Source organism: Psammomys obesus, unplaced genomic scaffold (assembly GCF_907164565.1).
Source record: "Psammomys obesus unplaced genomic scaffold, mPsaObe1.curated_primary_1811, whole genome shotgun sequence".
NCBI classification, from domain to species: Eukaryota; Metazoa; Chordata; class Mammalia; order Rodentia; family Muridae; genus Psammomys; species Psammomys obesus.
In genome coordinates this window covers 41,805,138-41,831,666 of record NW_026585504.1, presented here as the reverse complement: position 1 = coordinate 41,831,666, position 26,529 = coordinate 41,805,138, and the positions used below count along the sequence as shown (strand labels likewise).

The window sequence follows — 26,529 nt, the reverse complement described above, 5'->3', positions numbered from 1 at the left end:
ACATAACATAACATAACATAACATAACATAACATAACATAACATAACATAACATAACATAACATAACATAACATGAGTTTAAAAAGAAACCAAAACTTCAATTACAGTTATCATTAAACAACAATCAAAATTGTTAAAGTAAGAAATAGTGATAATTGATGGTTGCACACTTTTAATCCCAGCACTTTGAAGGGGGCCATAGGCAGATCTCTGAGTTTGTGATGAGCCTGGTGTACAGAGGGAGTTTCAGGACAGCCACAGTCACACAGAGAAACCATATCTTTAAAAAAAATTTTAAAAAAATCAAGGTATGGTGGCACACCATACCATACCAGTACTCAAGAGGCAGAGGCAACCTACATAGAGAGTTTTGGGACAGACAAGACTATGTAGAAGATCTGTCTCAAAATTAAAATGATAATGATGAATTTTAAATGAAATACATCTTTGGCTACTTAAGAGTAAAGCCATTCTGGGGTATTTGAGCCTCCATCTCATAGAAACAAAACTAAAATTAAGAGCCAGAAAGATGGCTCAGGGAATAAAAGTACTCACCCTCAAAATGTGATCACTGGAATTTGAGCCCTGGTGTCTACAATGTGGAAAGGAAAAATGGACTCCACAAAGCATCTTCTAACCACATAGACATACCTACCTCCAATAAATATAAAAATCTAATTCAAGGGTCAGGGTGTAGCTCAGTGATTGAATGTGTGCAAACTGTGTACATGTCCTCATTCCACTAGGTCCTGAGTTCAATTCCCAGCAACTGCATGGTTGCTCACAACCATCTGTAATGTGATCTGATGCCCTCTTCTGGCATGCCCTCATATATAAAAAAAATAAACATAAAAAAGGTAATATTGTTAAGTCTGACATTAATCGTAGTAACCAGTCATTTAAAATGTTTGACTAGTGTTTTCTTTTTTGTTTGTTTGTTTTTATTGGCAGCTTCTAGGCTGGCTGGCAGAGAAACTACCTACCCTTCGTTCCACTCCCACAGACCTTATCCTTTGTGTTCCTCATCTGTATTCCTGTCTAGAAGATAGAAATGGAGATGTACGAAAGAAGGCCCAAGATGCTTTGCCATTCTTTATGATGCATTTAGGATATGAAAAAATGGCCAAGGCTACTGGGAAACTAAAGGTACTAGTTCTTGTGACTAGCAGTGTTAAAAGCTATTAGGAAAATACTAAGATACACACACATATATATTTATATATGCAAAAGATATCACGTACAATGGCACTCAATCTGACATTCTAATGAGAACAAAAAAAATTTTAACAGTGTAGATCTTCGAAGAATCTGGTGACCAACAGGAGTACAAATTACCTTCTAGAATGGTAGTTAATCAAATGTGACTTCATAATGTATGTCACTTCTTTTATTTTTGTGCTGCCTCCTTTTCTTCATTGGTGAATCAAAAGTAGGAGCTCAAACATTTGTTTAGTAGCAGATCTTTTAATAATCTCAGTATGAATGTATTGCTTATGTCAACTTTAATTTGCTTTGTCTTTCTAGCCAACTTCTAAAGATCAAGTACTGGCCATGCTGGAAAAGGCCAAAGCTAACATGCCATCAAAGCCCGCTGCACCTGCTAAAACAATGTCCAAACCAATGGGAGGGTCAGTTCCAGCCAAATATCAGCCTACGCCAGGTAATAACTTTGAAAATGACCTGAAGGAACTCAGAACATAGCCAGTCTGATAATCTTTTCATTTCATTTCCTCACCTCTTTTTCTAAACATTTGTCAAGTACTCATGTCAGAATCTGTACTAAAGGTGTGATGATTATTTGTTTTCTGTGTCATAAAGATATAGTAGTTCAAATATTGCTTTCAAGAATTCTTCCAGCCGGTTGGTGGTGGCACATGCCTTTAATCCCAGCACTTACGAGGCAGAGGCAGGCAAATCTTTGTGAGTTTCAGGACAGCCAGGGCTGGTACACAGAGAAACCCTGTTTTGAAAAGAACAGACCAAGAAGAAAAAGAAGAATTATTCCATACTGTTTTTAAGGTTTCTACAGCTATTTTCTATCATTGGACATCCTAGTTAGAAGAAGAGTTGGGAACATCTAGCTTAATCTACTTTAACAACATGAAAGCAGGGAGGTTAGTGATTTTCACAAGGTCAGATAGTACTTGAACCACCCTGAAATTCTGCTTAATCACACGTGACTGCATAATACTGACCATATCTAGCTCTCAACCTACCACTGAAGTCTATCTGAACCCCTATATTTTAATTTTAAAAAATTGTCTGATAATCCTGATACTAAAAGTCAGTAATAGCCAGGCAGTGGTGGCACACCCAGCACTTGGGAGGCAGAGACACTTGGATCTCTGTGAGTTTAAGGCCAGCCTGGTCTGCTGAGTGAGTTCCAGGACAGCCAATGCTGTACAGAGAGATCCTGACAAAAAAAAAAAAAAAAAGTTGATAGTATTTAACCTATAGCCACTTGATTTCTAGACTTAATGATTTAGCAAAACAGTTTTTTTCTGTTAAGTGAGTTAGAACTTGCTGATATTATGAAGCTAGAAATTTTATATTATGCAAAAGTTTTATCCAAGTGTATATTCAAGTTTAATATTTATTGGAATATTGTTTAGAAGATAATTTCAGTGATGGCAGCTCCTACCTTTAAAGAAATATTAATGTAACAAAAAGTACTCTTGACTGTTATTTAAAGAAAATTTTAAAGTGCAATTTAAGTATCATTACATTAGAAGGAGACACTTTGAATTAATTCTGTAACATGCTTTAAAAGAATTTCTTTTCCAAAAATTATTTGAAAATTTTTTTCTCTTTTTTTCTTTTTTAATTTGTTTCAGAGATTTACTTGCCTCTGCTTCCTGAATGCTGGGATTATAGGCATGCACCACCACTACCTGGCTTTTTAGTTTGTGTGTTGTTTTTGTTGTTGTTGTTTTTTTTTTAGAAAGGTTCTCTATATAGCCCTTCACTGTCCTGAAACTTAGATCAGGCTGACCTAAAACTCAGAGAACTGCCTACTTCTACCTCCTCAGTGCTGGGACTAAAGGTGTGTGCCACCACACCCAGCAAAATTTATTTTTCTTATGTGAAAAGTAAATGGCCACTATTATTTAATTCTGTTTTTATTTGTGCCATTATGACTAATCGTGGTATTTTTTATGAAAAAAAAATGTAAATTGAAACTATGACATGCACATTAGAAATTGGAAGGGCAGAGGAAACTGCTGGAACAAGGTTGTCATGTGAAAGATACACAATAGGACATGTTTATTGAATATTTGATATCTTACTGGCTTTGAATTTCAGTCTTTTTTAATATATGATGTCCTTTTATTTTTGTTAGCATATTAATTATACACAGTGAGTTTACTTATGACATTTCACTATCCTTTATTGTTCTCTCGTTTCCCTCCAGTTCCCAATAATCATCATACCCTTCCTCCTACTTTCACATCTTCTTGTTTTTTTCTTTTCTTACCAAAATGAGGTTAATTAAGGTTGTATACAGAAGCATGGACAGCTCACCAGTGGCCATTCAGTCAGTCAGCCCATACTCCACAACCAACCATGAACTGCCAAAGGACCCTCATAAAGGGGTGAGGCCTTGTGAGCCCCTCTCCCAATAGCAACTATCAACTATCTGTATATAGCCTCAGGGGGAAAATGGTACCTTATGAGCATTTCTCACCCATGATAAAATGTTGATGGGTCTTTTGTTGTTTTGTTTTATTTAAGAAAAAGTCTTACTATGTAGACCAGGCTGGCCTTGGAACTCAGAAATTTGCCTGCCTTATAAAATCTTGGTGCAGGTTATCACAGCTAAGATGTTCACGAGCACAATGGCCAGTCATACCCAGAAGACAGAACTCCACAACACTCCACCTTTCTTCTACCTCTAACATGGTGTTTTCAGCCATCTAGCTCTTGTGGGTAACTAAGAACAATGTAGTACCTGCTTGTTTTATTTTAGGTTAATAACCTTTACTCATCAGGGTAGAGTACCTCAAACTTTTGCTTTGTTTGCTTTTGGTTTTAATTTCTTAATTAGTTTACAAAGTAGCATATGTTTCCCATATATCCTTTATTTTGATCCCCTCACTCTTTCCTCTCACAAGGAAGATCATGGCTTCAAACTTGGAGCAAACTCCCTGGTTCTGCCTCCCAAGTGCGAAAACAATAGGCATGTCCCACTCTACCCAACCTTTAAAGAGAAACTAAGACTAGGAAAAAATCTTTACCTGCCTATATATTGATACATTTAAGACTACAAAGGTTTTTTTAAAAATTACTATGTTTTTAATGTATTTAGGATAAATGATTTTAATTTAACAAAGTATATGCTTTTTTTCCCTCCTCAAAGTACCTGTTGAAGATTCTGTTTCCAGCAACATAGAAGCTAAGCCTGATCTGAAAAAGGCTAAAGCTCCAGGAGTTTCTTCCAAAGCAAAGGTCTGTTAACTCTACATATTTACATAGTTCTTTTATCTTAATTTTTTTTACACTGAGTCACTCAGTTAGTAAAGGTCACAGATGTATGAAAGACTATCACTGCTCTTGATAATATTAAAATAAGTATTTATGGAACTTTCTTTTGTTTTATTGATTTCATTTTTTGCTACATTGAGATAAAACTTAGGACTTATGTGTGTTAGGGGAGCTCTGTGTACTGAGACCATGGCTTATATATTAATCAGATTCCAAAACAGTCATTTGTTTCCACAAGGTGCTGTCATGGAGATCTCCAACTCTTTGCACCAGTGAAAAGAAAAAGAGTCTGACATGGTGCCATATACCTTTAATCCTAGCACTAGGGAGGCAGAGGTAGACAGATTTCTGCAAGTTTGAGGCTAGCCTGGTCTACATACATGGTGAGATCCTGTTTCAAAAAAAGCTTTCCAAAATTTAGGAAAGACAGCATATGCTTTGTGAGCCCTAGGAAAATCAACACTTTTGGATGGTCTGTATTTGAAGATAATCACCTTCCTTCATGTGCCTCAATTAGGTCATCAGACTTAAAGGTACTCCAAGTTGTGGGCTTTTTTGTTTGCTTGTTTGTTTGTTTGTTTGTTTGTTTGTTTTTACATTCACTGGAGGCTCGAGAATTGGGTCAGCAATTAAAAGCACTTGTTGCTCTTGCACTGGACCTGACTTCAATTCCCAGCACTCACATGTTGGCTCACAACCCCTATCCCAGGGATCCAGTGCCCTCTACTGACCTCCACTAGCACCAGATGCACGTGGTGTCGTATATGTAAATACATGCAAGCAAAACACTTAGACTAATAATGTAAATCTTTTAAAAATTAAAACTAATAAAAAATACTTTTTAAAATTGATTTATTTTATATGTATGGATTTTTTGCTTGTGTGTATGTCTGTGCACCACATGGATGCATTGCTCGTGTAGGCCAGAAGAGATGTCCCCTGGAACCCACACCACAGATGGCTGTGAGCCACCATGTAGGTGTTGGGAATTCAACCAGAGTCCTCTGGAAGATGAGTCAATACTCTTAACTTCTGAGCCATTCTCCAGACCCACTCTGATTAGTCTATATAGCCATACCTTTTGTACTTGAACCACCAACCATTTCAGTATCCATGTGGAGTTCCATGACTTAAATACAATCACATGTCCCATTTTAATATTCCCTGGGCAGTGTTTTCATTTAATTGTGTTGGAATCAAAACAGAAGTATCGTCAGTTCTCTATCAATGCACAGAGCTGGTCTCTAAAGCGTTCAAAGCACTTTCCTATTAATAATCTCATATTTATTTTGACTGAATGATACCAGTATTTAGAAAGAAATTCTGGGCAACTAGAAAAATTAACTTTTCCTACATTTATAATTATTTCAGTAATAAACATATGTACAATTCATCATTTTTCTTCCATTTAGACTGCTTATTGTTTAATAAAGGGAAAATTAAAGAACTCTGTTAAATAAACAAATCCTCATACTAAATTTAAATGAAGAAACATGTGTTAGTAGCCGAGTACAAGTGAACAAAAAAAATGTAAGACAAGGAATTTTATTGTTCAGCATATTTATTATTGTACCACCATCATAGAGTGGATGTTTTCTGGGTGTTCTTCTAAATACTATAAATATTAACTGGACATAGTGACTCACGCCTGTAATCTCAGTACTCCAAGTATGCCTGAGGACTGTCAATTGTTCAAAGTCTTCTTACGCTACCCAGTGAGTTTCCAGCCAACTTTTTCTTCCTTATGAGTAGGTCCTTTAAGTCTATGAGTTACTTAGTTTAATTATCTTCTAAACTATCTAGTAAGATTGTTCTCTTCCTATCCTCTTCTCATCCTGATCCCAAAGTGAGCAAATGTTTCAGTATTTTGACTAAAAGTGCTTTGAAGTATTTTTTTACTCTATTATTAATTGGACATTTTTTTCCTAAAACTTTCAGAGTACTTTCACTTAACCTCATATTTATTTTGACTGAATGATGTCAGTAATAAGAAAGAAATTCTGGGCAACTAGAAACATTAACTTTTGCTACATTTATAATTATTTCAATAAGATTCAGATTTTACCTTAAGCATATGTATTATTCATCATCTATCTGATAAAAATATTTTAGTCATATAATTTTTGAAAACTAAATATTTAATATGTTTACAGCAAATTTCTTTAGGAACAGATTTATAGTACCTTAGTTACACCTTGGTAGAGATACTTTAAAGAAAAATACATAGAGAAAAATAGAGCTTTCTCAAATAAGTGTTGTAAATTGTGTAAGTGCCATTCATTCAAATAGCATTAACATGAAATATATAAATAGTATTAAAGAGCCTGGGCAGTGGTGGCCCATGCCTTTAATCCCAGAACTCAGGGAGACAGAAGCAGGTGGATCTCTGAGTTTGAGTCCATCCTGGTCTACTGAGTGAGTTCCAGGACAGCCAGGGCTACACAAAGTATCGCTAGCTTAAGAGAAAAAAATAATAAAGATTTTTTTATTTTGGTTTCTTCAGACATGCTTTCTTTTTGTAGCCTTGGCTGTATAGACCAGGCTGGCCTTATACTCACATCAGTTTACCTGCCCCTGCCTCCCTGAGTGCTGGGATTAAAATCATGTGCCCTGCTAGTATTAAAGATTTCAAGGAAGAAAACTACCTAGCAAATATTGTCTGTGGCCTAAATTAATTGGAGTTAATATACCTTTCTAGCTCAATAGCTAATGGAGAGTCACATAATATAACTTAAAACATTTATAGTACATATGTATAGTCAAGAACCGAAGAGGCTGAGGTGGGAGGATTGCAAGTTGCATCTGATCTACATAGCAGGACTCTGTCTCATTCAGAAGCATGTTACATGTAAGAGTCATGTGCTGATCATTTTCTTTCATGTTGGAATATAATGTATAGTGATTTCCCTGGCTAATGCTCTCTTGCTAGGCAGTAGCATATATTCGTCAGAAGTGGCCTACCTAATCAGTATTCTCTTAACTCTGGTTGTAGAGTGCACAAGGAAAGAAAGTGCCAAGCAAAACCACCTTAAAGGAAGATGATGACAAATCTGGGCCTATTTTTATTGTTGTTCCAAATGGAAAGGAGCAAAGGATGAAAGATGAGAAAGGATTAAAGGTAAGGAAATGATAAGAATCTGTGGGGATTTTTGCTTGCTTGTTTTTATTTTGTTAATCAAAAAAGTTTTTCAGGCTGGGAGTGATGGCATATACCTTTAATCCCAGCAGAGGCAGGCTGATCTCTGAATTTGAATGCAGGCCTCTGAGTTTGAAACCACCCTTGTTTACATAGCAGGCCGGCCAGGGATATGTTGTTGTTTTAAAGAATGAAAATCCCAATCATTTAATTTTTACCAATAAAGACTCCGGAGTCAGATATTAGGGTGAAAACCTACTAGTGCAGAGAGGCAAAGAAAGCACCCAGCTGATCTTTCTACTCAGCTCACATCCCAGAAGGAAAAAACCAAATGTCTCCACAATGTCTTAAATAGTCTTAAATTCTCTCAATGTCCCCCCTTTCTGTATATTTCCTGTCAGCTGGTTTCTTGCTCCGCCTCTTGTTAACTTTATTTAAACCTGTTTACAGAAAGCACTTGGATTAAAGGTTGTGTGCTGGGGCTGAGCCACTCTGCAACTAAAAGCAGGTTTTCACAGTTCACAAGCTCAGGGTTCACAACGGGATTGAATATCTGCAGCGACATATACTGAGATGCTGTCTTGAAAAAGAAATAAAAAGTTGTTCGTTTGTTTTTCCAATATGGGCTTGATAGCACATACCTATAATCCCAACACTGAAGAATCTGAGGCCGCAAAATTCTAAGTTTTAAGACCATCTTAGGGGCTAGAGAGATAGCTTAGAAGTTAAGAGCACTGTGTGCTTTTCCAGAGGTCTTAAAGTTACTTAGGGAGGCCCTATCTCAAAAGAGAAGATATTTATTTAGTTTGTTTGTTTCCTTCTTTTCTTCCCAAACTTTCTGTAGCCCTGGCTGTCTGGAACTCACTTTGTAGACTAGGCTGGCCTCAAACTCACGGAGATTCTCCTGCCTCTGCTTCATGAGTGCTGGTATTAAAGGGATGAACTACCGATGGGTATGGTGTGCACACCTTTAATCCCAGTACCTGGGAGGCAGACACCTGAGGATCTCTGTGAGTTCAAGACCAGTCTAGTCTACAAAGTGAGTCTAGGACAGCCAAGGCTACACATACAAAACACATACACCACATATGTGGTGGTGGGGGAGGGGTTTATAGTGCTACCATGCTGGGCAAGGAAAAGTAATTCTTATAAAGAGAATTTAAAAATGTACCTAATTGCCCATTTCTTTTCTAAATAGATGATTTAGTATTTTCAACATTTTTAATTTTTTAATATTTTTAAACAGAAAAAAAGTGTTTGTTGATTACAATCAGTTGGACATACTAGTGGGCTACTGTTTTAATTCTTGTAATATATAAAATGCAAGTTTTATAACAACCATATATGTAGCTAATTCAGTTGTTTTGGGGAGCTAGAAATACAGTTCAGTAGTAAAACTCTTGCCTAGTATTAAATCCATACCCTGGTAGACATCTTCTTTTCTATTTTGGGACATATTCTTCCTATGTACCCCTGGGTGGTTAGAACTAGCTATGTACATCAGGCTAGATCTATCTAAATGCCTTCTACCAGCCAGCATGGCAAAAATTTTAAAAATCACTTTCTTTTGTTCTTTGTTTTTTCTTTTCTTTGAGACAAGGTTTCTCCACATAGATCTGCCTGTCCTTGAACTCACTGTGTAACCAAGCTGACCTTGGTCTCAGAGGTCTACCAACCTTAGCCTCTTGAGTGCTGAGATCAAAGGCATGCACCACCTCGTAACTTGTAGGAGTCAGTTCTTTCTTTTCACCATATGGGTGCCAGAAATTGAACTCAAGTCAAGCTTAAACTGAAGGCTATTCACATAGAGGACTATGATTTGATTTGCAGCACCCACATAGTTCACAACTGTGGCCGTAACTCCAGCTCCAAGGAATCCACGAAGCAAGAAAGAATTTACTGCACAGACAGAAAACTTAAAAAGACTAGACAGGAAGATTACTATGAATTCACAGCCAGTCAGTAATAAATGGCAGGACGCTGTCCCAAAAAAAAAAGCTATAAAAGGTTAAGTTAGGTCCTTCAACTGCAACAGGTGACTCTCAACTTTGTTTCAGTTGAACTCTTTGTATTCAGTGCCTTTCTATTTTTTTCTCTCAGGTGCTAAAGTGGAATTTTACTACCCCACGTGATGAATACATTGAACAGCTGAAGACTCAGATGTCTAGCTGTGTGGCTAAATGGTTACAAGATGAAATGTTTCACTCAGACTTTCAGCATCACAATAAAGCCCTGGCAGTCATGGTTGATGTAAGTCTTCAAACGATAAATACCTGTTTCAGGAATATAAAAATATGGAGTGCTGTGAAGTGGTCACAAGGTTGAATGTCTTGAAGAAGTAGAATACACCATGTTCTCTGTAGAGCTATCTCATTTGATGGTGTAATAAATAATAGTGTATTTGGGGGATTCTATTGAAGGTTTAAAAGTCTTATATTTTCTTTGGGGCACCAGTACAATTTAAGAAATTAGATGCTGGAGAGATGGCTCAGCAGTTAGTTAAGAGCACTGGCTCTTAACCCAGAGGACCCAGGTTCAATTCCTGGCAGCTCACAACTGTAACTCCAGTTCCAAGGGATCCAACACCCTCACAAGGACATACATGCAGGCAAAACGCCAATCAGTGCACATAAAAATAAATCATTTTATAGAATTTAAGTTTATATACAGTCTTACCTGTGGGTTTTTTTTATTTTAAGCACTTGGAGAGTGAAAAAGAAGGTGTTATCGGTTGCCTGGATCTTATCCTAAAATGGCTCACCCTCCGGTTTTTTGACACCAATACAAGCGTCTTAATGAAAGCACTGGAATATTTAAAATTGCTCTTCACCCTGCTGAGTGAGGAAGAGTACCATCTTACTGAGAATGAAGCATCTTCCTTTATCCCCTATCTCATCCTCAAGGTAATATATTTTCATCCTTGAGTTCTAAGCTAACCTTGGTTCTTAAACTTTTTTATTCTCTAATTTATGATATGATGGTACTTCCTTTCATCCTCAAAATCCTTTGAAGATACAGTAATGCATGAAATAACCACTGTACTCAGAAAAGGTCTCTATAATTTCTTGTTAACTAGGTTGGAGAACCAAAGGATGTCATTCGTAAAGATGTCCGTGCCATCCTGAATCGGATGTGCCTTGTCTATCCAGCTAGCAAGATGTTCCCCTTCATCATGGAAGGGACCAAGTCCAAAAACTCTAAGCAGAGAGCAGGTAAAGCGAAGCATCTATATCTGTCCATCTCTCTTTCTAGAGTTTCTGAGTGCTGACTCAGAGCCTCATATGTGCTGGGCAAGTGCCTTACACCAAGCTATATATCTGTAGCCTCCAAAAATTAAAGTGTGAGTCTTTACACAAATAATTCTCAACAAGTCATTTATAAATGAGAAATGAAATTTATTCAGTGTCTGTGTAGTTGATTTCAACTTTCTTATTCACACTGTGAGAGTGATGAGTTGCACACTGGTGGAGCCAGAGTATCAGGTGATACAGGCACCACTCAGTACCACCCTGGTGACAAAATCAAGTGCACAGGGGCCATCTGACTCACAGGCATACCCTGTCATGAACACTTCTAAAACCATTTGTATTGTAAAAGAAAAAAAAATCTAGAATGAGCCAAAATAAAATTTTAGTATTTTATGTGTGCCAAAGGAAAGTTATAGAAGCCTCTATACCACATGTTTTTGGGTTTCATTAATCTGGTCTTTCTTCCCTAATAGAGTGCCTGGAAGAGCTAGGTTGCCTAGTTGAGTCCTATGGTATGAATGTGTGTCAGCCAACCCCAGGAAAAGCCTTAAAGGAAATAGCTATTCACATAGGAGACCGAGACAATGCTGTACGGAATGCTGCCCTCAACACCATTGTAACAGTGTACAACGTGCATGGAGATCAGGTGTTCAAACTGATTGGAAATGTGAGTGACATTTCTGTGTACCTTGTCAGTAAGTTGTGAAAAGAATTCCAAGGTTTCTTAGGTGTTGGGTTTCCTGCCATCTCAGCTATACAGGAGTTTCATCAGTTTCTAAACGTAACCTGTCAAGATATCCTAGGTCCAGTATATGCTTTGGACACGTTTTCTGTGTTTACCTTTTATCTTTTTTTATTTTTTAATTCACAGCTGTTTACTTAAAATATGAGGGCTAAGCTGGGTAGTGGTAGTGGTGGCACACGCCTTCAGTCCCAGTACTGGGGAGACAGAGGCAGGTCCATCTCTGTGAGCTCAAGGCCAGTCTGGTCTTGAGTAAGTTCCAGGACAGCTAGGGCTACACAGAGAAACCCTGTCTCAAAAAATTAAAAATAAATAAATTTATTTGTTTGTTTGTTTGTTTATGAGCTGTCTTTGAATCAAGTCTGAACTAGTCTAGATTTTAAATTCTGCATGGCAGTCTGCTCTGTGGTATTTTTGTTTTTGTCTTTTATTTATTTATTAGGTATACAGTGTTCTGCATGTGTGCCTGCATGCCAGAACAGAGCACCAGATTTGACTGTAGATAATTATGATCTACCATGTGGTTTCTGGGAATTGAACTCAGGACCTTTGGAACAGCAGCTGGTGCTCTTAACCTCTGAGCAATCTCTCCAGCCCCCTGCTCTATGGTTTTTAATGCATTTGATTTTTATTTAACAATGCCCTCTTAGGAACGTTGTTAGATATATGGACCAAGTTTCAGCCATGGGCTACTATAGTAGCACCATTTTAGTACACTATACTTAAATCATTGTGTTTCCTTTATCACCAGTGAAGGACATAAAACAAGTAGAAGTTTTACAAATGACCAAAAGTGAAAAATCTTGCCCATAGACACATTTGTTAGTAGCAACAAATCAAACTTCCTTTTTTTTTTTTTTTTTTTTTTTCCAGCTTGATATAGTTCAGGCCAGGTTCAACCTCACCATGTAGCCATTAAATACCTTGGACTTCTTTTACTTGATTGTTTGTTTGTTTTGAGGCATGGTCTTTCTATGTAATAGTCCTTGAGTTGGCTTTTTGACCAGGCTGGCTCAGAACTCCTAGAGATCTTTCTCTTCCCCCACCCCTCAGGGCTGGGATTAAAGGCGTGAGCTTTTAGACCATGCCTGGTCTAAGACCCTAAACTGCTGGTTCTACCCCTATGTCCTGAATCTTCAAATTACTAGTACTTGTAACTGTTCAGTTTTATATAATGCTGAGTGTCAAACCAAGGCTTTGAACATGCTAGGCAAGCATACTACCAACTGAACAAACATTACAGCCCTAAATTTTTTAGCTTTTTGATTGTTATTATTAACATTTACTTTTGTATCCTTTGCTTTCATGGGTTGTTTTTATAACTGTGAAGATATTAATGGTAGTTTACTTAATACTATAGTGATTTGAAGGCCAGCAAGATAATTCAGTATGTAAAGTTGTTTTGCAACCAAGCCTGAAACCCACATTGTGAAAGGAAAGACTCAACTCCCACAAGTTGTGTAACTTTTATATGAGTGCTGCAGTGCTTGTGTGAACACACACAAACACAAATAAGTAAATAAGTACAAAGAAGCACTTTTTAGAAATAATGTAGTAGGTTGGTTTTGCTTGTTTTTAAGGGTTTTTGTGTTTTTGGTTGGTTGGTTGATTTTGTTTTTAATGCCTTCATGTACATATGTGTGCCTTTTGTCTACAGAGACCAGAATTGAGCATGGAACCTCTAGAACTGGAGTTATAGCTGGGCCTCATGGTGTACTCAAGAGGCAAAGGCAGAAGGATCTCTGCAAATTCCAGGATAGCCAGGGTTGTTAACACAGAAAAACCCTGTCTTTTAAAAAAAGAAAAAATCTCTACAATGGTGGTGCATGTCTTTATCTCAGCAGTCAGGAGACAAAGGCAAATGGATCTGTGCATTTGAGGCCAGCCTGGTCTACGGAATGACTTCCAGGAGAGCTGTGGCTACACAGAGAAACCATGCGGGTGCTGGGAACTGAACCCACGTCCTTTACAAGAGTAACAAGTGCTTTATAATACAGAGCCATCTCTCTAGTCCTCTAATGGAGATAATTGAAAGTAATTTTGTTCTTACTTAACAGCTTCTATTTTTCTCCTGTGTGAAAATTAGGGATGTGTGTGAGTGTGCCTGTGTGTGTGTGTTTTACTGAGGCCTGAACTCAAGGTCTTACACATTTAAGTATACTCTATCAGTTATATTCTTAGTTCTTTTTAAAAACTGTTTCTAAGTCTTGCTGAGTTGCCCAAGCTGTCCTTGAACTTAGTCTCCTCAGGTGGAATAACAGATATAATACCCAGCAATGGGTAATTTTTTTTTTTAGACAGTTTTGGGGCTGGAGAAATTACTCACTGGTTAAGAGAGCTGTTTTTCCAGACAACATGGGTTCAGTTCTCAGCACCCACATGGCAGCTCACAACTGTCTGTAGCTCTAGTTCCAATGAGTCAGACACCCTCACACCAATACACATAAAATAATATTAAATAAAAAAATTTTATAAGACTAAAAAAATAAATAAAGATAGGGTTTTTCTTTGTGCTCCTGGCTATCCTGGAACCTGTTCTGTATGTCAGGCTGTCCTTGAACTCAGAGAACATTTGTAGACCAGACTGCTTTGCAGACCAGCTGTCCTTCAACTCAGAGATCTGCCTGCCTCTGCCTCCCAGTACTGGGATTACAAGTGTGAGCCACCACACCAGGCTTGCAGTGGATAATTCTGGAGTCATCCAATTAGGATTTGTATTTTAGTAAATGGGTGTGCTAATTTTTGAATATTTATAGCTTTCTGAAAAGGACATGAGCATGCTTGAGGAAAGGATAAGACGATCGGCAAAGAGACCCTCTACTGCACCAGTGAAACAAGCTGAAGAGAAACCTCAGCGCACACAGAATATAAATTCCAATGCCAACATGCTACGCAAGGGACCAGCAGAGGACATGTCCTCCAAACTTAAGTATGTGAAGATAGACAGTTGTCTGCTAGCATTTCTATGGATTTAGCTTTGTGTGCTCAGAGCTTGTCCTGTAACATAAGAGTTTGTGTCATTATCATGCATGACAGATTGTCTGGGTTAATGTCTTATAACCAAATGTTTAATCTTTCATTCTTCATTGTCTTTGTCTCAAAACCACTTCTAAATGGTCTTGTGCCTTCTTTCACTGCTTTTCCGTGGACAGAATTATGTATCGCACTTATAGGATGTAAGTACTGCCTGCTAATTTCTCGTTAGCAGGGCTCTTATATCTTTCTAACTTCTGACATGGATTCATCCCCTCTGGAGAGTAACTAGCTCTTAAAACCGGCCAGGAGAGGGTGGCCATAAATGTCAGGCTTCCCAGGAAAGTCTTCTTTATTTTTGTTGTGCTCAGGTTCCTGGTTTTTGTTTTTGTTGTTTTTATTCTTACTGTTTTGTTTTGTTTTGTTTTGTTTTGTTTGAGACAGGATCTCTTTATGTAGTCAATGGATGTCTTGGAGCTCACCATGTAGATCAGACTGGCTTTGCATTCACAGAAATCCACCTGACTCTGCTTCTCAGAGTGCTGGGATTAAAGGTGTGCACCACCACACACACGAGACCCAATTAGCTGTTCTTGAGATAAGGCTAAAATAAGATACATGCATCTCAGAACTGGCTTAAGGGATTCAAAATAGTGCCTTCTAAATAAGACAGCACTATTTTGGGGCTGTGTGTGCCATAAGTATAATTTTAACCAAACGTGAAAATTTTGCATAACTATATAATACTGGCCCTGTCCTATCAAGAGTGACTTCTTTAAAAAATAATGACTATCTTTTGAAACTATAAAATGTACATAAGATGCCTATGATTAGAAATTGAACACTGGTTAATTTCACAGAGAGGGTAGGGGACATCCAGTTTATATTATTATTAATATTTTGTCTCATAGTAATAGATTTTCAATCTGTGTAAGTATTTTCTGCTCCAAATGGAATAGAAGTACAAGATTGTTAGCTTTTCCAAATGAGACATCATACAGTAATCTAAGCACAAATTAAAGCTTCCTGCTCTCTTAGGATAATCCTGAATCAGTGTTGTTACTTCGAGCACCTTCTTAAACTCAAAAACTAACATCCTTCAGAGGGGCTGAAACCAGAAGTTGAACATCTGTCTTCAAGCTTTGAGGCAGCTAGCAATGCTGATATTATCCTTGTGTTAAGAAATCCCTCTTAGTTCAGGAGCCTCTTTTTGCTTCCTTTAGTCAAGCTCGAAGCATGAGTGGGCATCCTGAAGCAGCCCAGATGGTTCGACGAGAATTTCAGCTGGATTTAGATGAGATTGAGAATGACAATGGTACAGTCCGCTGTGAAATGCCAGAACTTGTTCAGCACAAACTGGATGACATTTTTGAACCTGTCCTTATTCCTGAACCTAAGTAAGTTCAGCATTTTCAACTAAATGAGAACAGTTTGTGATTATTAGAATGCATACCTGAAAAGAGCCCACTGTGGAAGTATGCAGTTAAAACTTCCTAGAATTGATTACTGCCTGACTGATAGTAACATCTTTATTAAAACCTGGATTTAGTAGAGAATTGTGTAATTCTCACTCACTAAAATGTCTTGGAATACAGATTGAATTTTTCCTTTTGATTTACTGTCTAGGATCCGGGCTGTTTCTCCACATTTTGATGACATGCACAGTAATACAGCTTCCACAATCAATTTCATTATCTCTCAAGTAGCCAGTGGTGACATCAACACAAGTATCCAAGCTCTGACACAGGTAATGGGGATACTTCCCATAATAGTGATTCCATTGATCTATGTAGAGCCTTGTAAGGATAATGGGTTGCACACTGGTGTGGTAACAGTACTGAAGCATGTAGGCAGTGTTGAATATTACCCTGATTTAAAAAAAAAAAAAGACAACAGGGACCACTCAGTCATCATTTGCATCAGATCCTCTGGAACAGGAGTTACAGACAACTATGAGCTGCCAGGTGGGTGCTGGGTTTGTTTGTTTGTTTGTTTGTTTGTTTGTTTGTTTGAGACAGGGTCTCTGACTATTCTGGAACACCATGTGGATCAGGCTGGCCCTGAACTCAACAATCCAAACACCTCTGTGTCCTGAGTACTAGAATTAGGCATGTGCCACCATGCCAGTCTCATGGGTGCATTTTGCTATAAGGACTGGAAGTGTGGCTCATTGGTATAGTGCATGCTTAGCATTTGCAAGGCCCTGAGTTCAGTTTCCACCAAAAGAAAACAAACAGTATGCTTTCTCTAAGAATGAAAGCACCTAAGGATGTATACACTCAAAGACTTTAATTTATTATAACATACAGCAGATAAATGACTAAACTACAAACAGTGGAGAGTCATCAGTAAAGAAATGATTGAAAAATTTGTTAATGCATAAGCTCTTATGCTGCCAATCCCCCCTTAAGGCAGTGGTTCCCAATCTATGACTCTCAACCCCCACAAGGGTCACATATCAGATATCCTGCATATCAAATATTTACATTACAATAATGGGGCTGGAGAGATGGCTCAGCCGTTAAAGGCTAAACTCACAACCCAGAATACATTATGATAATGTAAATAATAGTAGCAAAATTACAGTTATGAAGTAGAAATAAAATAATTTTATGGTTGGGTCACCACAACATGAAGAACTGTAATAAAGGCTCATAGCATTAGAAAGGTTAAGAACCACTATTCTAAATTTTTGTTTTGTTTTTATGAGTGTTTTGCCTGCATGTATGCACAATCATATATAGGTTGGTACCTACAGAATACAGAAGAGGGCATTAGACTCCTTGCTACTGAGATAGCTGTAAGAGACAGTTCCATGAGAATGCTGGGAAACGAAGCTCCAGTCCTATGCAAGAACATCAAGTTCTGTCTTAATTGCTAAGCCAATGCCTCTCCAGCTCCTTAATGCTGCTTGCAAAAATAAAGTTGTTCCTTCAGAGAGTTGTGACTTCAGGGATTTTCATAATTTTCCATGGAATTAGAAAGCTGGATGAAGGGCTGGAAAGCTGGCTCAGTGGTTAAGAATAGTGGCTGCTCTTCCAGAGGACACAGGATCAACTTCCAGCACCTACATAGCAGCTCACAACTGTCTGTAACTCCAGTTCTCAGTGATCCAACACCCTCACAGAGATGCTGACACAACACTAGTAATACTAGTGTACATCAATGAAAAGTCATTTAAGAAAAAAAGCTAGATGCAAGGCAAGACATGGTAGCACATGCCTTTAATCTTAACACTTGGAAGTATAGACAGGCAGATCTGTGTGAGTCCAAGGCCAGCCTGATCTACCTAGTGAGGTCCAGGATAGCCAGGGCTACATAGTGAAGCCCTGACTCAGAAGGGGGGGGTGCTAGATGCAGAAAAATACATATAATCCTTGTATAATAAATGTGCTCCCAAAGCCTTGTATAGATACTATACTATATATAATAATTATATAAAAATATAAGATTATAAAAATCTACTTTATATGCCTAGTATACCTTTATATTAGTGTATAAGAGCTTATTTTTTTACAGAGCATTTTATCATCATGACAATTAATGTACTAAAGTAGGGAAAACACTGGACATGAAAAAAACTAGCTTTTGGTTTAGACTGAGTAAAATCTGAGTTCTCTGAGTCTCATTTGGTAAATGGGGTTCTTTTGCTTGTTACTTTTTTTAGTTTTTGTTGTTGGGATTGTTTTGTCTTTTTAAATTTTGTTTAATAGTACTGTGGATCAAACCCCAAGGTCTTAAACTTAGTAGGAAATGCTCTACCACTGAGCTCTTCATCTGTGTGCATGTGTGTTACTTGTTTTAGGTTTTTGTTGTTGCTGCTGTTTTTGTTTATTTGTTTAAAGGAAGGTTCTCACTCTAGCCCAGGATATCCTGGAACTTGGCTATGTAGCCTTGGCTAAATTCAAATATAAAATCCTTTTTGCTTTTCAGCCTTCAAAGTGTTAAGCTCATAGATGTGTGCCATGTCTCTCTCTTTTTTTTTTAATGGAAGGTTTAATAGTTACACTGTCTAAAAAGTACTAAAAAAGAGTATTCTTTTTAATAAATTGAACATTTAGGCATAGAGATTATTTCCTGAAGTAAGCAGTAAGTCTCTTAGAATAGCATCTCTGATTAATTCACTTAATACTGTTTTGCTCAGTAAAATATATGTAGAATGATTGCTTTCCTAAGGATAGTTACTTTTAATGTTACTGAATTTCTTGTTAGGTAAAATAAGTGCTTTGCTAATGAATTCTCCTATAGAAACATGTCTTATAGTATTTTTCTGCTGCTCATAAAGCTTGGAAACTACAGCTTGGAATTTTTATTATCAGATTGATGAGGTCCTGAGGCAGGAAGACAAAGCTGAAGCTATGTCTGGCCACATTGATCAGTTTCTGATAGCAACGTTCATGCAGCTAAGACTCATCTACAGTACACACATGGCAGATGAGAAGTTGGACAAGGATGAAATCATCAAGTTATATAGCTGTATCATTGGCAACATGATTTCGGTAAGACATTTCTGTAGACATGGAGTTTCTCTTAGATCTATCAACCCACCAGCTTCTAAAGCCAGAGTCAGTGGTGATGCTCAAGTGAGGCCTGTGTTACTTGGAAAAATTATCCATGAGTCTCGTGGCCAGTTGTTGGCTTCTTGCATTAAATGTTACCTAATTGTCAGGTGCCTCATCCAGCACAGCTGGAGTGGAGAGTAAGTGAAGAAAAGACAAACAGAACCACAGAAAAGCTGGGATTGGGTGGTGTGGGCTTTCAGATGGGGAAACCTCAGCATCTCAGAAGCTCAGCATATTTATTACATAGAATTGAACAGAGAGGCAGGGTTATTGCATACAGATAAACAAGGAGATGGGGGTTATGTTATATGGCTGGATAAAGGAAATGGATTTAGCTAATCTCAGTAGGATCAGTCTCTGTAGGGGAGTACTCTTCAGGCCATAACCATGGTTGGGGCGGGGGGGCTATTGAGGAATTTTCTACACACACTGTCAACACCTAGTCTTGGACCCTGAAGAAGGCTTTGCTGTTTTTCTCTGTACCTTAGGCAGAGAAGGCTTGGCCACTCCCATAGGGCTGAGGCTAGAGTCCTTGATATGGACCATGTCAGTAGCACACATTTACTCAAGAGTTCTTCATTCAGGGCTTTTCGACTCCCACAGTTAGGATATAAAGTAGATGCTTATTTCTTCCAGTGTTGTTCTTCCTGCCAGTTTTTTCTACAAGCAAGGCAGGTCCTGTTTGGCTTTGTACAGATAGCCATGTATCAAAAATACAGCAGAAAAGAAGCATAACAATGAATTCTGGCTATTACTGAAATGTGACGGTTTTATTTATTTATTTATTTATCTTTTTTTTTTTTTTTTCTTTATCTATTTATTTATTTATTTATTTTTGACAGAGGTTTTTAAAATGCGGTATAATTGTTCCAGGTGTGTTAGTACAAGGATGCAATAGCAGCACTTTGAAGTCTAAAGTATTGGTCACCTAGTACACAGCAAGGCCTGTGTCAATATATATAGCTGAATATTGACTAGAATATACCAACTATGTTTTTCCTCTTTGTCCCATATATTGAGTTTTAACCTCCCTAACACAGTTAAAACTGGATAGCTATTTCAGATAGAAAGCCTTGCCCGGGAGGCTTCCACTGGAGTACTGAAAGACCTGATGCACGGCCTGATCACTTTAATGCTGGATTCTCGGATTGAAGATCTAGAGGAAGGACAACAGGTGATTCGTTCTGTGAACCTCTTGGTGGTGAAGGTTTTGGAGAAATCAGACCAGACCAATATCCTCAGGTATATTTATACCCTTATCAGCAAAGCTTGGGATAACCTCTCATTTATCTACACATAGAAATAAAGTAGTCAAGGTTGAGGGTATGCTTCAGTTAGTGAGTGCTTGCCGATTGCACAGAGTCCTGGGTTTCCCCCAACACTTGTGGGAACAGGCACACTCCTATAATCCTAGCACTGAGAAGCATTCCTCTCAGTAGAGAAAAGAGGATAAGAATCACCAGGTCAGCTGTAAATTTCAAGTTTGCCTAATAAGATGATTTATTACTCTCTTCTAAATGAATCAGATGTATTTCAGGCTAAAGCTAGTAATATTATTATGAATATTCTAGAATAGGACAGTTAAATATACCAGTTATATCTCTAGCATTACATTTGTCTCTCAGCTGCTAATGGCAATAAAAAGAATAAAAGTGACAAGCTTTACCAATTTTTAAATAATAAAACCTTAAAGATTTATCTTATTTTTAATAATTATCATAATTAATGAATTGCTTATTAGATGGATAAAGAATATTCACACTTCAGTTAGTAGCTTTAAAAATGAAGATTTAAAATTTATTAATGCCATTTGTTTTTCCAGTGCCCTGCTTGTATTACTTCAGGACAGCCTGCTAGCAACAGCTAGTTCTCCCAAATTCTCAGAGCTTGTTATGAAGGTAAAGTTGAAATGAGTTCATCTCTTTTTTTTTTTCAAAGGTTTAATCACTTTTTGGGGAGAGGGGTTGTTTTCAAGAGTTTCTCTGTATAGCCCTAGCTGTCCTGGAATTCGAGCTGTAGACCAGGCTGGCCTTGAACTCACAGATCCACCTCCTCTGCCTCCCAATCACTGTGATTAAAAGCATGCGCCTCTGCCTCAACCACCACCCAGCTGTAGCCAGTGGTGTTCTTAACCATCTTAAGCCATCTCTCCACCTCCTTGTTTCTTATTTTATTAGTGTCTATGGAGAATGGTTCGACTATTGCCTGACACCATCAACAGCATTAACCTAGACAGAATTCTTCTAGACATCCACATTTTCATGAAGGTCTTTCCCAAAGAGAAGCTGAAGCAATGCAAAAGTGAATTTCCTATAAGGACTCTAAAGACCCTTCTGCATACCTTATGCAAATTAAAAGGACCTAAGGTGAGTAAGAACAGCAATTGATCTCTGAGTGAATTTCATGGACGGGCCATTGCTAACACTTACATGTGCTTGTCTCCTTCAGATCCTAGACCACCTCACAATGATTGACAATAAGAATGAGTCTGAGCTGGAAGCACACCTCTGTCGGATGATGAAGCACAGTATGGAGCAGAGTGGAAGCAAGTGTGAGAAGGAAACAGAAAAGGGAGCGTCTCGGATAGTGAGTGCTCTGAGTTCTAGGCGAAAGGCTTTGGGATTGGAGTGGTCAGTTTCTTGGTTTGCTGCTATAACCATTTCTGCCTAAGAATTTTAAAACACTTTAGTGAACACATGCCTTTTGATCCCCAAAAAAGAGTTCTGTGTTTGTGCCCAAAACTTCAGTTGTTCACTGGATAAGTCCACTGTGAGCTCTGCTTAACTAGGAGAAATGAATCAGCTTGCCCTCAGAGTGGAGGTGAAATCCTCAAGCTGGAGGTACTCACAACCAGAGTACTAATGTTACTGCTCTAAGCTTTTCAGCTCTGGGCTTTCTGCACCAGCAGAACCAAACCAGTAAGGCCCATATTTTGAAATATTTTCTGTTAGTATCTGTCCTCTCATCTGTTTCTAACTAATAATTCAACTCTAACCAGTCCTTTTGTGTTTTTCAATTTATTAGGATGAAAAATCATCAAAGGCCAAAGTAAATGATTTCTTAGCTGAGATCTTTAAGAAGATTGGCTCTAAAGAGAACACTAAGGAGGTGAGAATGGAAGCTTAAGGCTGGGTATGGTAGCACGTGACACTTAGAAGGCTGAGGTAAAGATTGCAAGTTTGAGACTAGACTGATTATATACAAAGTGAGACTGTCTCAGAAAAGCAAAAAGGCAGGTGTTTTGGTACACAGTTGTAATCTCAGCACTCAGTAGGCTGCGACAATAGGATTGCTGTAAGTTTAAGGCCAATTTGATCTGTATAGGAAGTTCTGGGCCAGTCAGAGTTACATAACAAGACCTTGTCTACAGAAATCCTGAAGGAGGGGTGTAGGGAGGAATAAGGGGGAAGGGAAGGGGTTAAGCCAAATAGGTGGTGGTCTATCTTGTGGATAAGGAACACTAACTTATACCCATCCCCACCTTTTCTTTTTCTTTTTAACCAGGGCCTAGCAGAGTTATATGAATATAAGAAGAAATATTCAGATGCTGACATTGAACCATTTCTGAAAAATTCCTCACAATTCTTTCAGAGTTATGTTGAGAGAGGCCTTCGAGTGATTGAGATGGAAAGGGAAGGCAAAGGCCGCATTCCCACATCAACAGGTGTGGTTTCCTGTTACAGTTCCAAAAATAGGCTAAAGTAGTTGCAGGCCACCTACCCCATTGGCATTCTTGTTGATACCAGCTTTACCTTAGTTTGGTGAGAACTAAAGCTTTTGGTCTCTTCCTCTCTGTCAGGAAACCCTTTGGCTCTACCTGAAAACCATATGCAGGGTCCACTCCCACCTCTTCCTTACCGCCACTCTGACACCTTAGTGGAAAACAGTGTTCTCTCTTATTAAACTGCGTCAGAATACTTTGCTGTTTGTTCTCCTTCCATCTTCACTCTTCTGTGCACATTTCCACATATAGCATCAGGAGTTGCCAGCTTTTTTCCAGACGGCAAATACCTTTCAAAGTCCTGGGTTGTCTGATCCCTGCCACTTCTGGGTCCTCATCTATTGCTCTCCAGCCCCACCAACCCCCTCACTGTTTCTGAAACGTTTCTGACACATGCCTTTGGGCCTTTGCACTGGCTTTGTCATTCTGTTGTTTTGTTTTGTTTTTTTAGTAATTTATTTTATTTTATATGCATTAGTTTGAAGTTGTCAGATCCCTTGGTTGTAAGCTGCCATGTGGGTGCTGGGAATTGAACCCAGGTCCTTTGGTAGAACACATAGTAGAAGCACTCTTGCCCTCTGAGCCATTTCTCCAGCCCCCTTTCTGCAAGTTTTTGCCACCTTGCCTTGCTTTTATGGTGCTGGGGATTAAACACCAGGACCTTATAAAATATAAGACAAGCACTTTTTTTGGTTTTTTAATTCTGTGTGTGAGTATTTTGTTTTGTCTGCTATATATCTGTGCACCACATATCTTGGAGGCCAGAAGAGGCCAGGCATCAGATCCTCTGGAATGGAGTTATAATTGTGAGCTTACATATAGGTGCTAGGATTCAAACATGGGTCCCCTAGGAGCGGAACCAGTATTCCGAACTGCGTAGCCATGTCCCAGCCCCAAGTTACGTTTGTGTGGGTTTTTTTTTTCTGGAGTTTGTGTGTGTGCAGTAATGTCTATATGTGTATGGGCATGTGTGCAGCTGCAGGAGTTTGTGGAAGACCAGCAATGATGTTGAATGCCTGCTTCTATTTACTGCTCACTGTTCTCCACTTTATAAATTGAGGCAGGGTCTCTTGCTTGAGCCTAGAGCTCACTGATTCATCTATTCTATCAAGCCAGCTTGCTCTGGGAATCTCTTAGCTCTGCCTCCTGTGTGCTGAGATTTCAGGTGGACTGCTGTGCCTACACAGCATTTATTTGAGTTCTTGTGATGCAAACTCCAGCCTTCACATTTGCATGGCAAGCACTTTATCCACTGAACCATCTCCCCAGCCCAGTAAGTTAGGTCTTTTACATGCTGCATTTTATGACTGTTCCTTGTTGGAAATTCAGGAACCAAGATGAATTGATGTTGTCCTCCAAGAATATTGATGGATAGTACTATCCCTTGAGCTTCTTGTTCTCTGTAGATTTGAAAAACCTGTCTGTTTTGCATCATTCAGCCCAAGCATAACTGATTCCTCCGTATACACTCATTTTTCAGTTGGGCATTCATCATATACTTAGAAGTCGCTTAGGGATTTCAGATTGCCTGTGTCAGCCCTATGATTTTTGGTATACAATCCTTCACATAACCAAGGTTTAGATAGACAGCCCTTTTGTGTCTTGATGTTCTAATAAAGTTTAGGTTGTATATTTGAGACCAGCCTGTATCACCAAGTCCAGGTAGATCCTGTGGGTTTTTTTTTTTTTTTTTGGTTTTCAGGTACAGTGGAGACACTCAGATGCTCAAAATTTTTTATTGTTATCGGGCCATAGTGGTGCACACAGGCAACTCTCTATGAGATCGAGGGCAGCCTTGTCTACAGAGTGAGTTCCAGGACAGCCAAGGCTGTTACACAGAGAAACCCTGTCTCAAAAAACAAAACAAAAATGTTGTTGCTAGGGATTTAGTTATGAAACCTATGCTGTGCCACTGAGCCCTAGAAATGATTGACCATGGCAGTCTGGAAGTTGGGGTATGTGGATATCTGCATGTGCTTCCTTCATTTTTCTCCCTAGGCATCTCCCCTCAGATGGAGGTCACATGTGTGCCCACCCCGACAAGCACAGTGTCCTCTCTAGGTAACACAAATGGAGAAGAAGTGGGGCCATCCGTCTACCTGGAAAGGCTAAAAATTCTCCGACAGCGGTGTGGTCTTGACAACACAAAGGTATTGCTCCTCTCTTTGTGTATGGGGATGGAGAGCAGTGACAAGAGTTGGGGACAGGTTGGCCTACAGCAGAGTAGCCTGACCTTGGTATACGCTGCTGCAGAGTTGCATCTTGGCTGCTTCCCTTGAACTTAGACAGTGTCTCTCTTTTTCTCAATAGCAAGAAGACCGACCTCCGCTGACCTCTTTGCTCTCCAAACCAGCAATTCCTCCAGTTGCCTCTTCCACAGACATGCTCCACAGCAAGCTCTCACAGCTACGGGAGTCCCGGGAGCAGCACCAGCACTCAGACCTGGATTCCAACCAGACCCACTCTGCAGGAACCATGACCTCCTCCTCCACAGCTAACATTGATGACTTAAAAAAGAGACTGGAGAGAATAAAGAGTAGTCGCAAATGAAGCTGCCCATCCCTCAGCACTCTCCAGCTCTAGTTTACTAACCTAGGCATCCTATAGTGTGAAATGGCCACGGCAGGCCTCATGTACACAAACTGGCTGGATCAGACTGCAGATGGGGAAGGAAGAGCAATGCTGGCAAGTCCTGCGCACGCTCTGCTTTTCCCCATCAGCGCTGCCTCTAGAAGACTGACTGGGTTAGGTTAGTGTACAGACTTCTAAACAGCTGCTCCCTCACTCAGAGTAGGTTCCATATCTTTTTTGTTTGTTTGTTTGTTTGTTTGTTTTGTTTTGTTTTAATGGCTCATTTGTAAAATTGTCCTAATTTTTCCTAGCTTTCAGCCATTAGAAACACTTTTAATAGTTCCTTTTGAGTTGTGAGCTCTTCTCCTGTAGCCCTGAAGGGACACTGTATTCTGTATGAATGCATGGCATGAGACAACTAATTTAAAGAGTCTTTTATAAATAAAGTTTGCATTAACTATACTATTTCCAAAGATGCTCTGATGCTCCATGTCTGGGAGTGCTGGGCAACTGTTTTCTGTCACCTATTTAAGGAAAGATGGGTATTGAGCCCTGGTAGAGGGGGGTTTATTACGGCCTGCTGAGGTCCTTAATTCGTGAACTGGGGTTTTAGTTCCATTGGCCCAGAAGAGACTTGCTGGCCCATTGTCCACATGCTGACCCACGGAGCAGAGAAAGCTCATCCCTCTTTGTTTTGAGGTCTTGATTCATGACCTCCCTTTGGTCATCTCCAGTTGTTTGGAGGAACATTTACATGTGCTACTGCTTTGCTGCACAGATGGCATGAGATTGTTTTCAAGTGTTGTCTTGACAGTTTCCACACCACAAGTGCACTGGGTTCACTGGTGGATCTGGGAGAGCTTGCTGTTGTCCTGCCTAAGTCTCTTTTGGTCCAGATGAAATTGCTTCATACTTGGCTTGAATGAGGACAGAAATGTGAAGATTCACTTCCAGAAAAACGCCACAGGATCTCCCTCCATAGTTAGAAAAGTGTTTCAGGACTAAAAGGTTTTGGGTTCTAGGGGAGACTTCAGGCAAGCTCCAGGACATCGCAAAAGAACTTCCTCTTCAAGTTCACCTACTCAGCTGCCATT

At 39.0% G+C, this 26,529-nt stretch overlaps 1 protein-coding gene and 1 non-coding gene across 4 annotated transcripts in view; both read left to right on the top strand.

The window, feature by feature from the left end:
• The window catches only part of Ckap5 (cytoskeleton associated protein 5), a 97,009-nt gene extending 71,112 nt beyond the window's left edge, over positions 1–25,897 (top strand). For all 3 annotated transcript variants that reach the window (XM_055600719.1, XM_055600709.1, XM_055600728.1), the window contains 20 exons: positions 952–1,146; positions 1,525–1,660; positions 4,358–4,446; positions 7,475–7,600; positions 9,719–9,868; positions 10,318–10,521; positions 10,695–10,830; positions 11,340–11,533; positions 14,365–14,537; positions 15,805–15,978; positions 16,208–16,328; positions 18,901–19,080; positions 20,198–20,385; positions 20,966–21,041; positions 21,321–21,509; positions 21,592–21,729; positions 22,168–22,251; positions 22,648–22,807; positions 24,863–25,014; positions 25,175–25,897. In XM_055600719.1, coding sequence (XP_055456694.1) covers positions 952–1,146; positions 1,525–1,660; positions 4,358–4,446; positions 7,475–7,600; positions 9,719–9,868; positions 10,318–10,521; positions 10,695–10,830; positions 11,340–11,533; positions 14,365–14,537; positions 15,805–15,978; positions 16,208–16,328; positions 18,901–19,080; positions 20,198–20,385; positions 20,966–21,041; positions 21,321–21,509; positions 21,592–21,729; positions 22,168–22,251; positions 22,648–22,807; positions 24,863–25,014; positions 25,175–25,414 — 3,105 coding nt within the window. In that variant the 3' untranslated portion in view covers positions 25,415–25,897. The remainder of the gene's footprint in view (positions 1–951; positions 1,147–1,524; positions 1,661–4,357; positions 4,447–7,474; positions 7,601–9,718; positions 9,869–10,317; positions 10,522–10,694; positions 10,831–11,339; positions 11,534–14,364; positions 14,538–15,804; positions 15,979–16,207; positions 16,329–18,900; positions 19,081–20,197; positions 20,386–20,965; positions 21,042–21,320; positions 21,510–21,591; positions 21,730–22,167; positions 22,252–22,647; positions 22,808–24,862; positions 25,015–25,174) is intronic.
• LOC129675298 (small nucleolar RNA SNORD67) lies at positions 11,058–11,168 on the top strand. The gene has a single exon (XR_008719888.1). It is a non-coding gene; the product is annotated as a small nucleolar RNA SNORD67 (small nucleolar RNA).
• Positions 25,898–26,529: the final 632 nt, after the last annotated feature.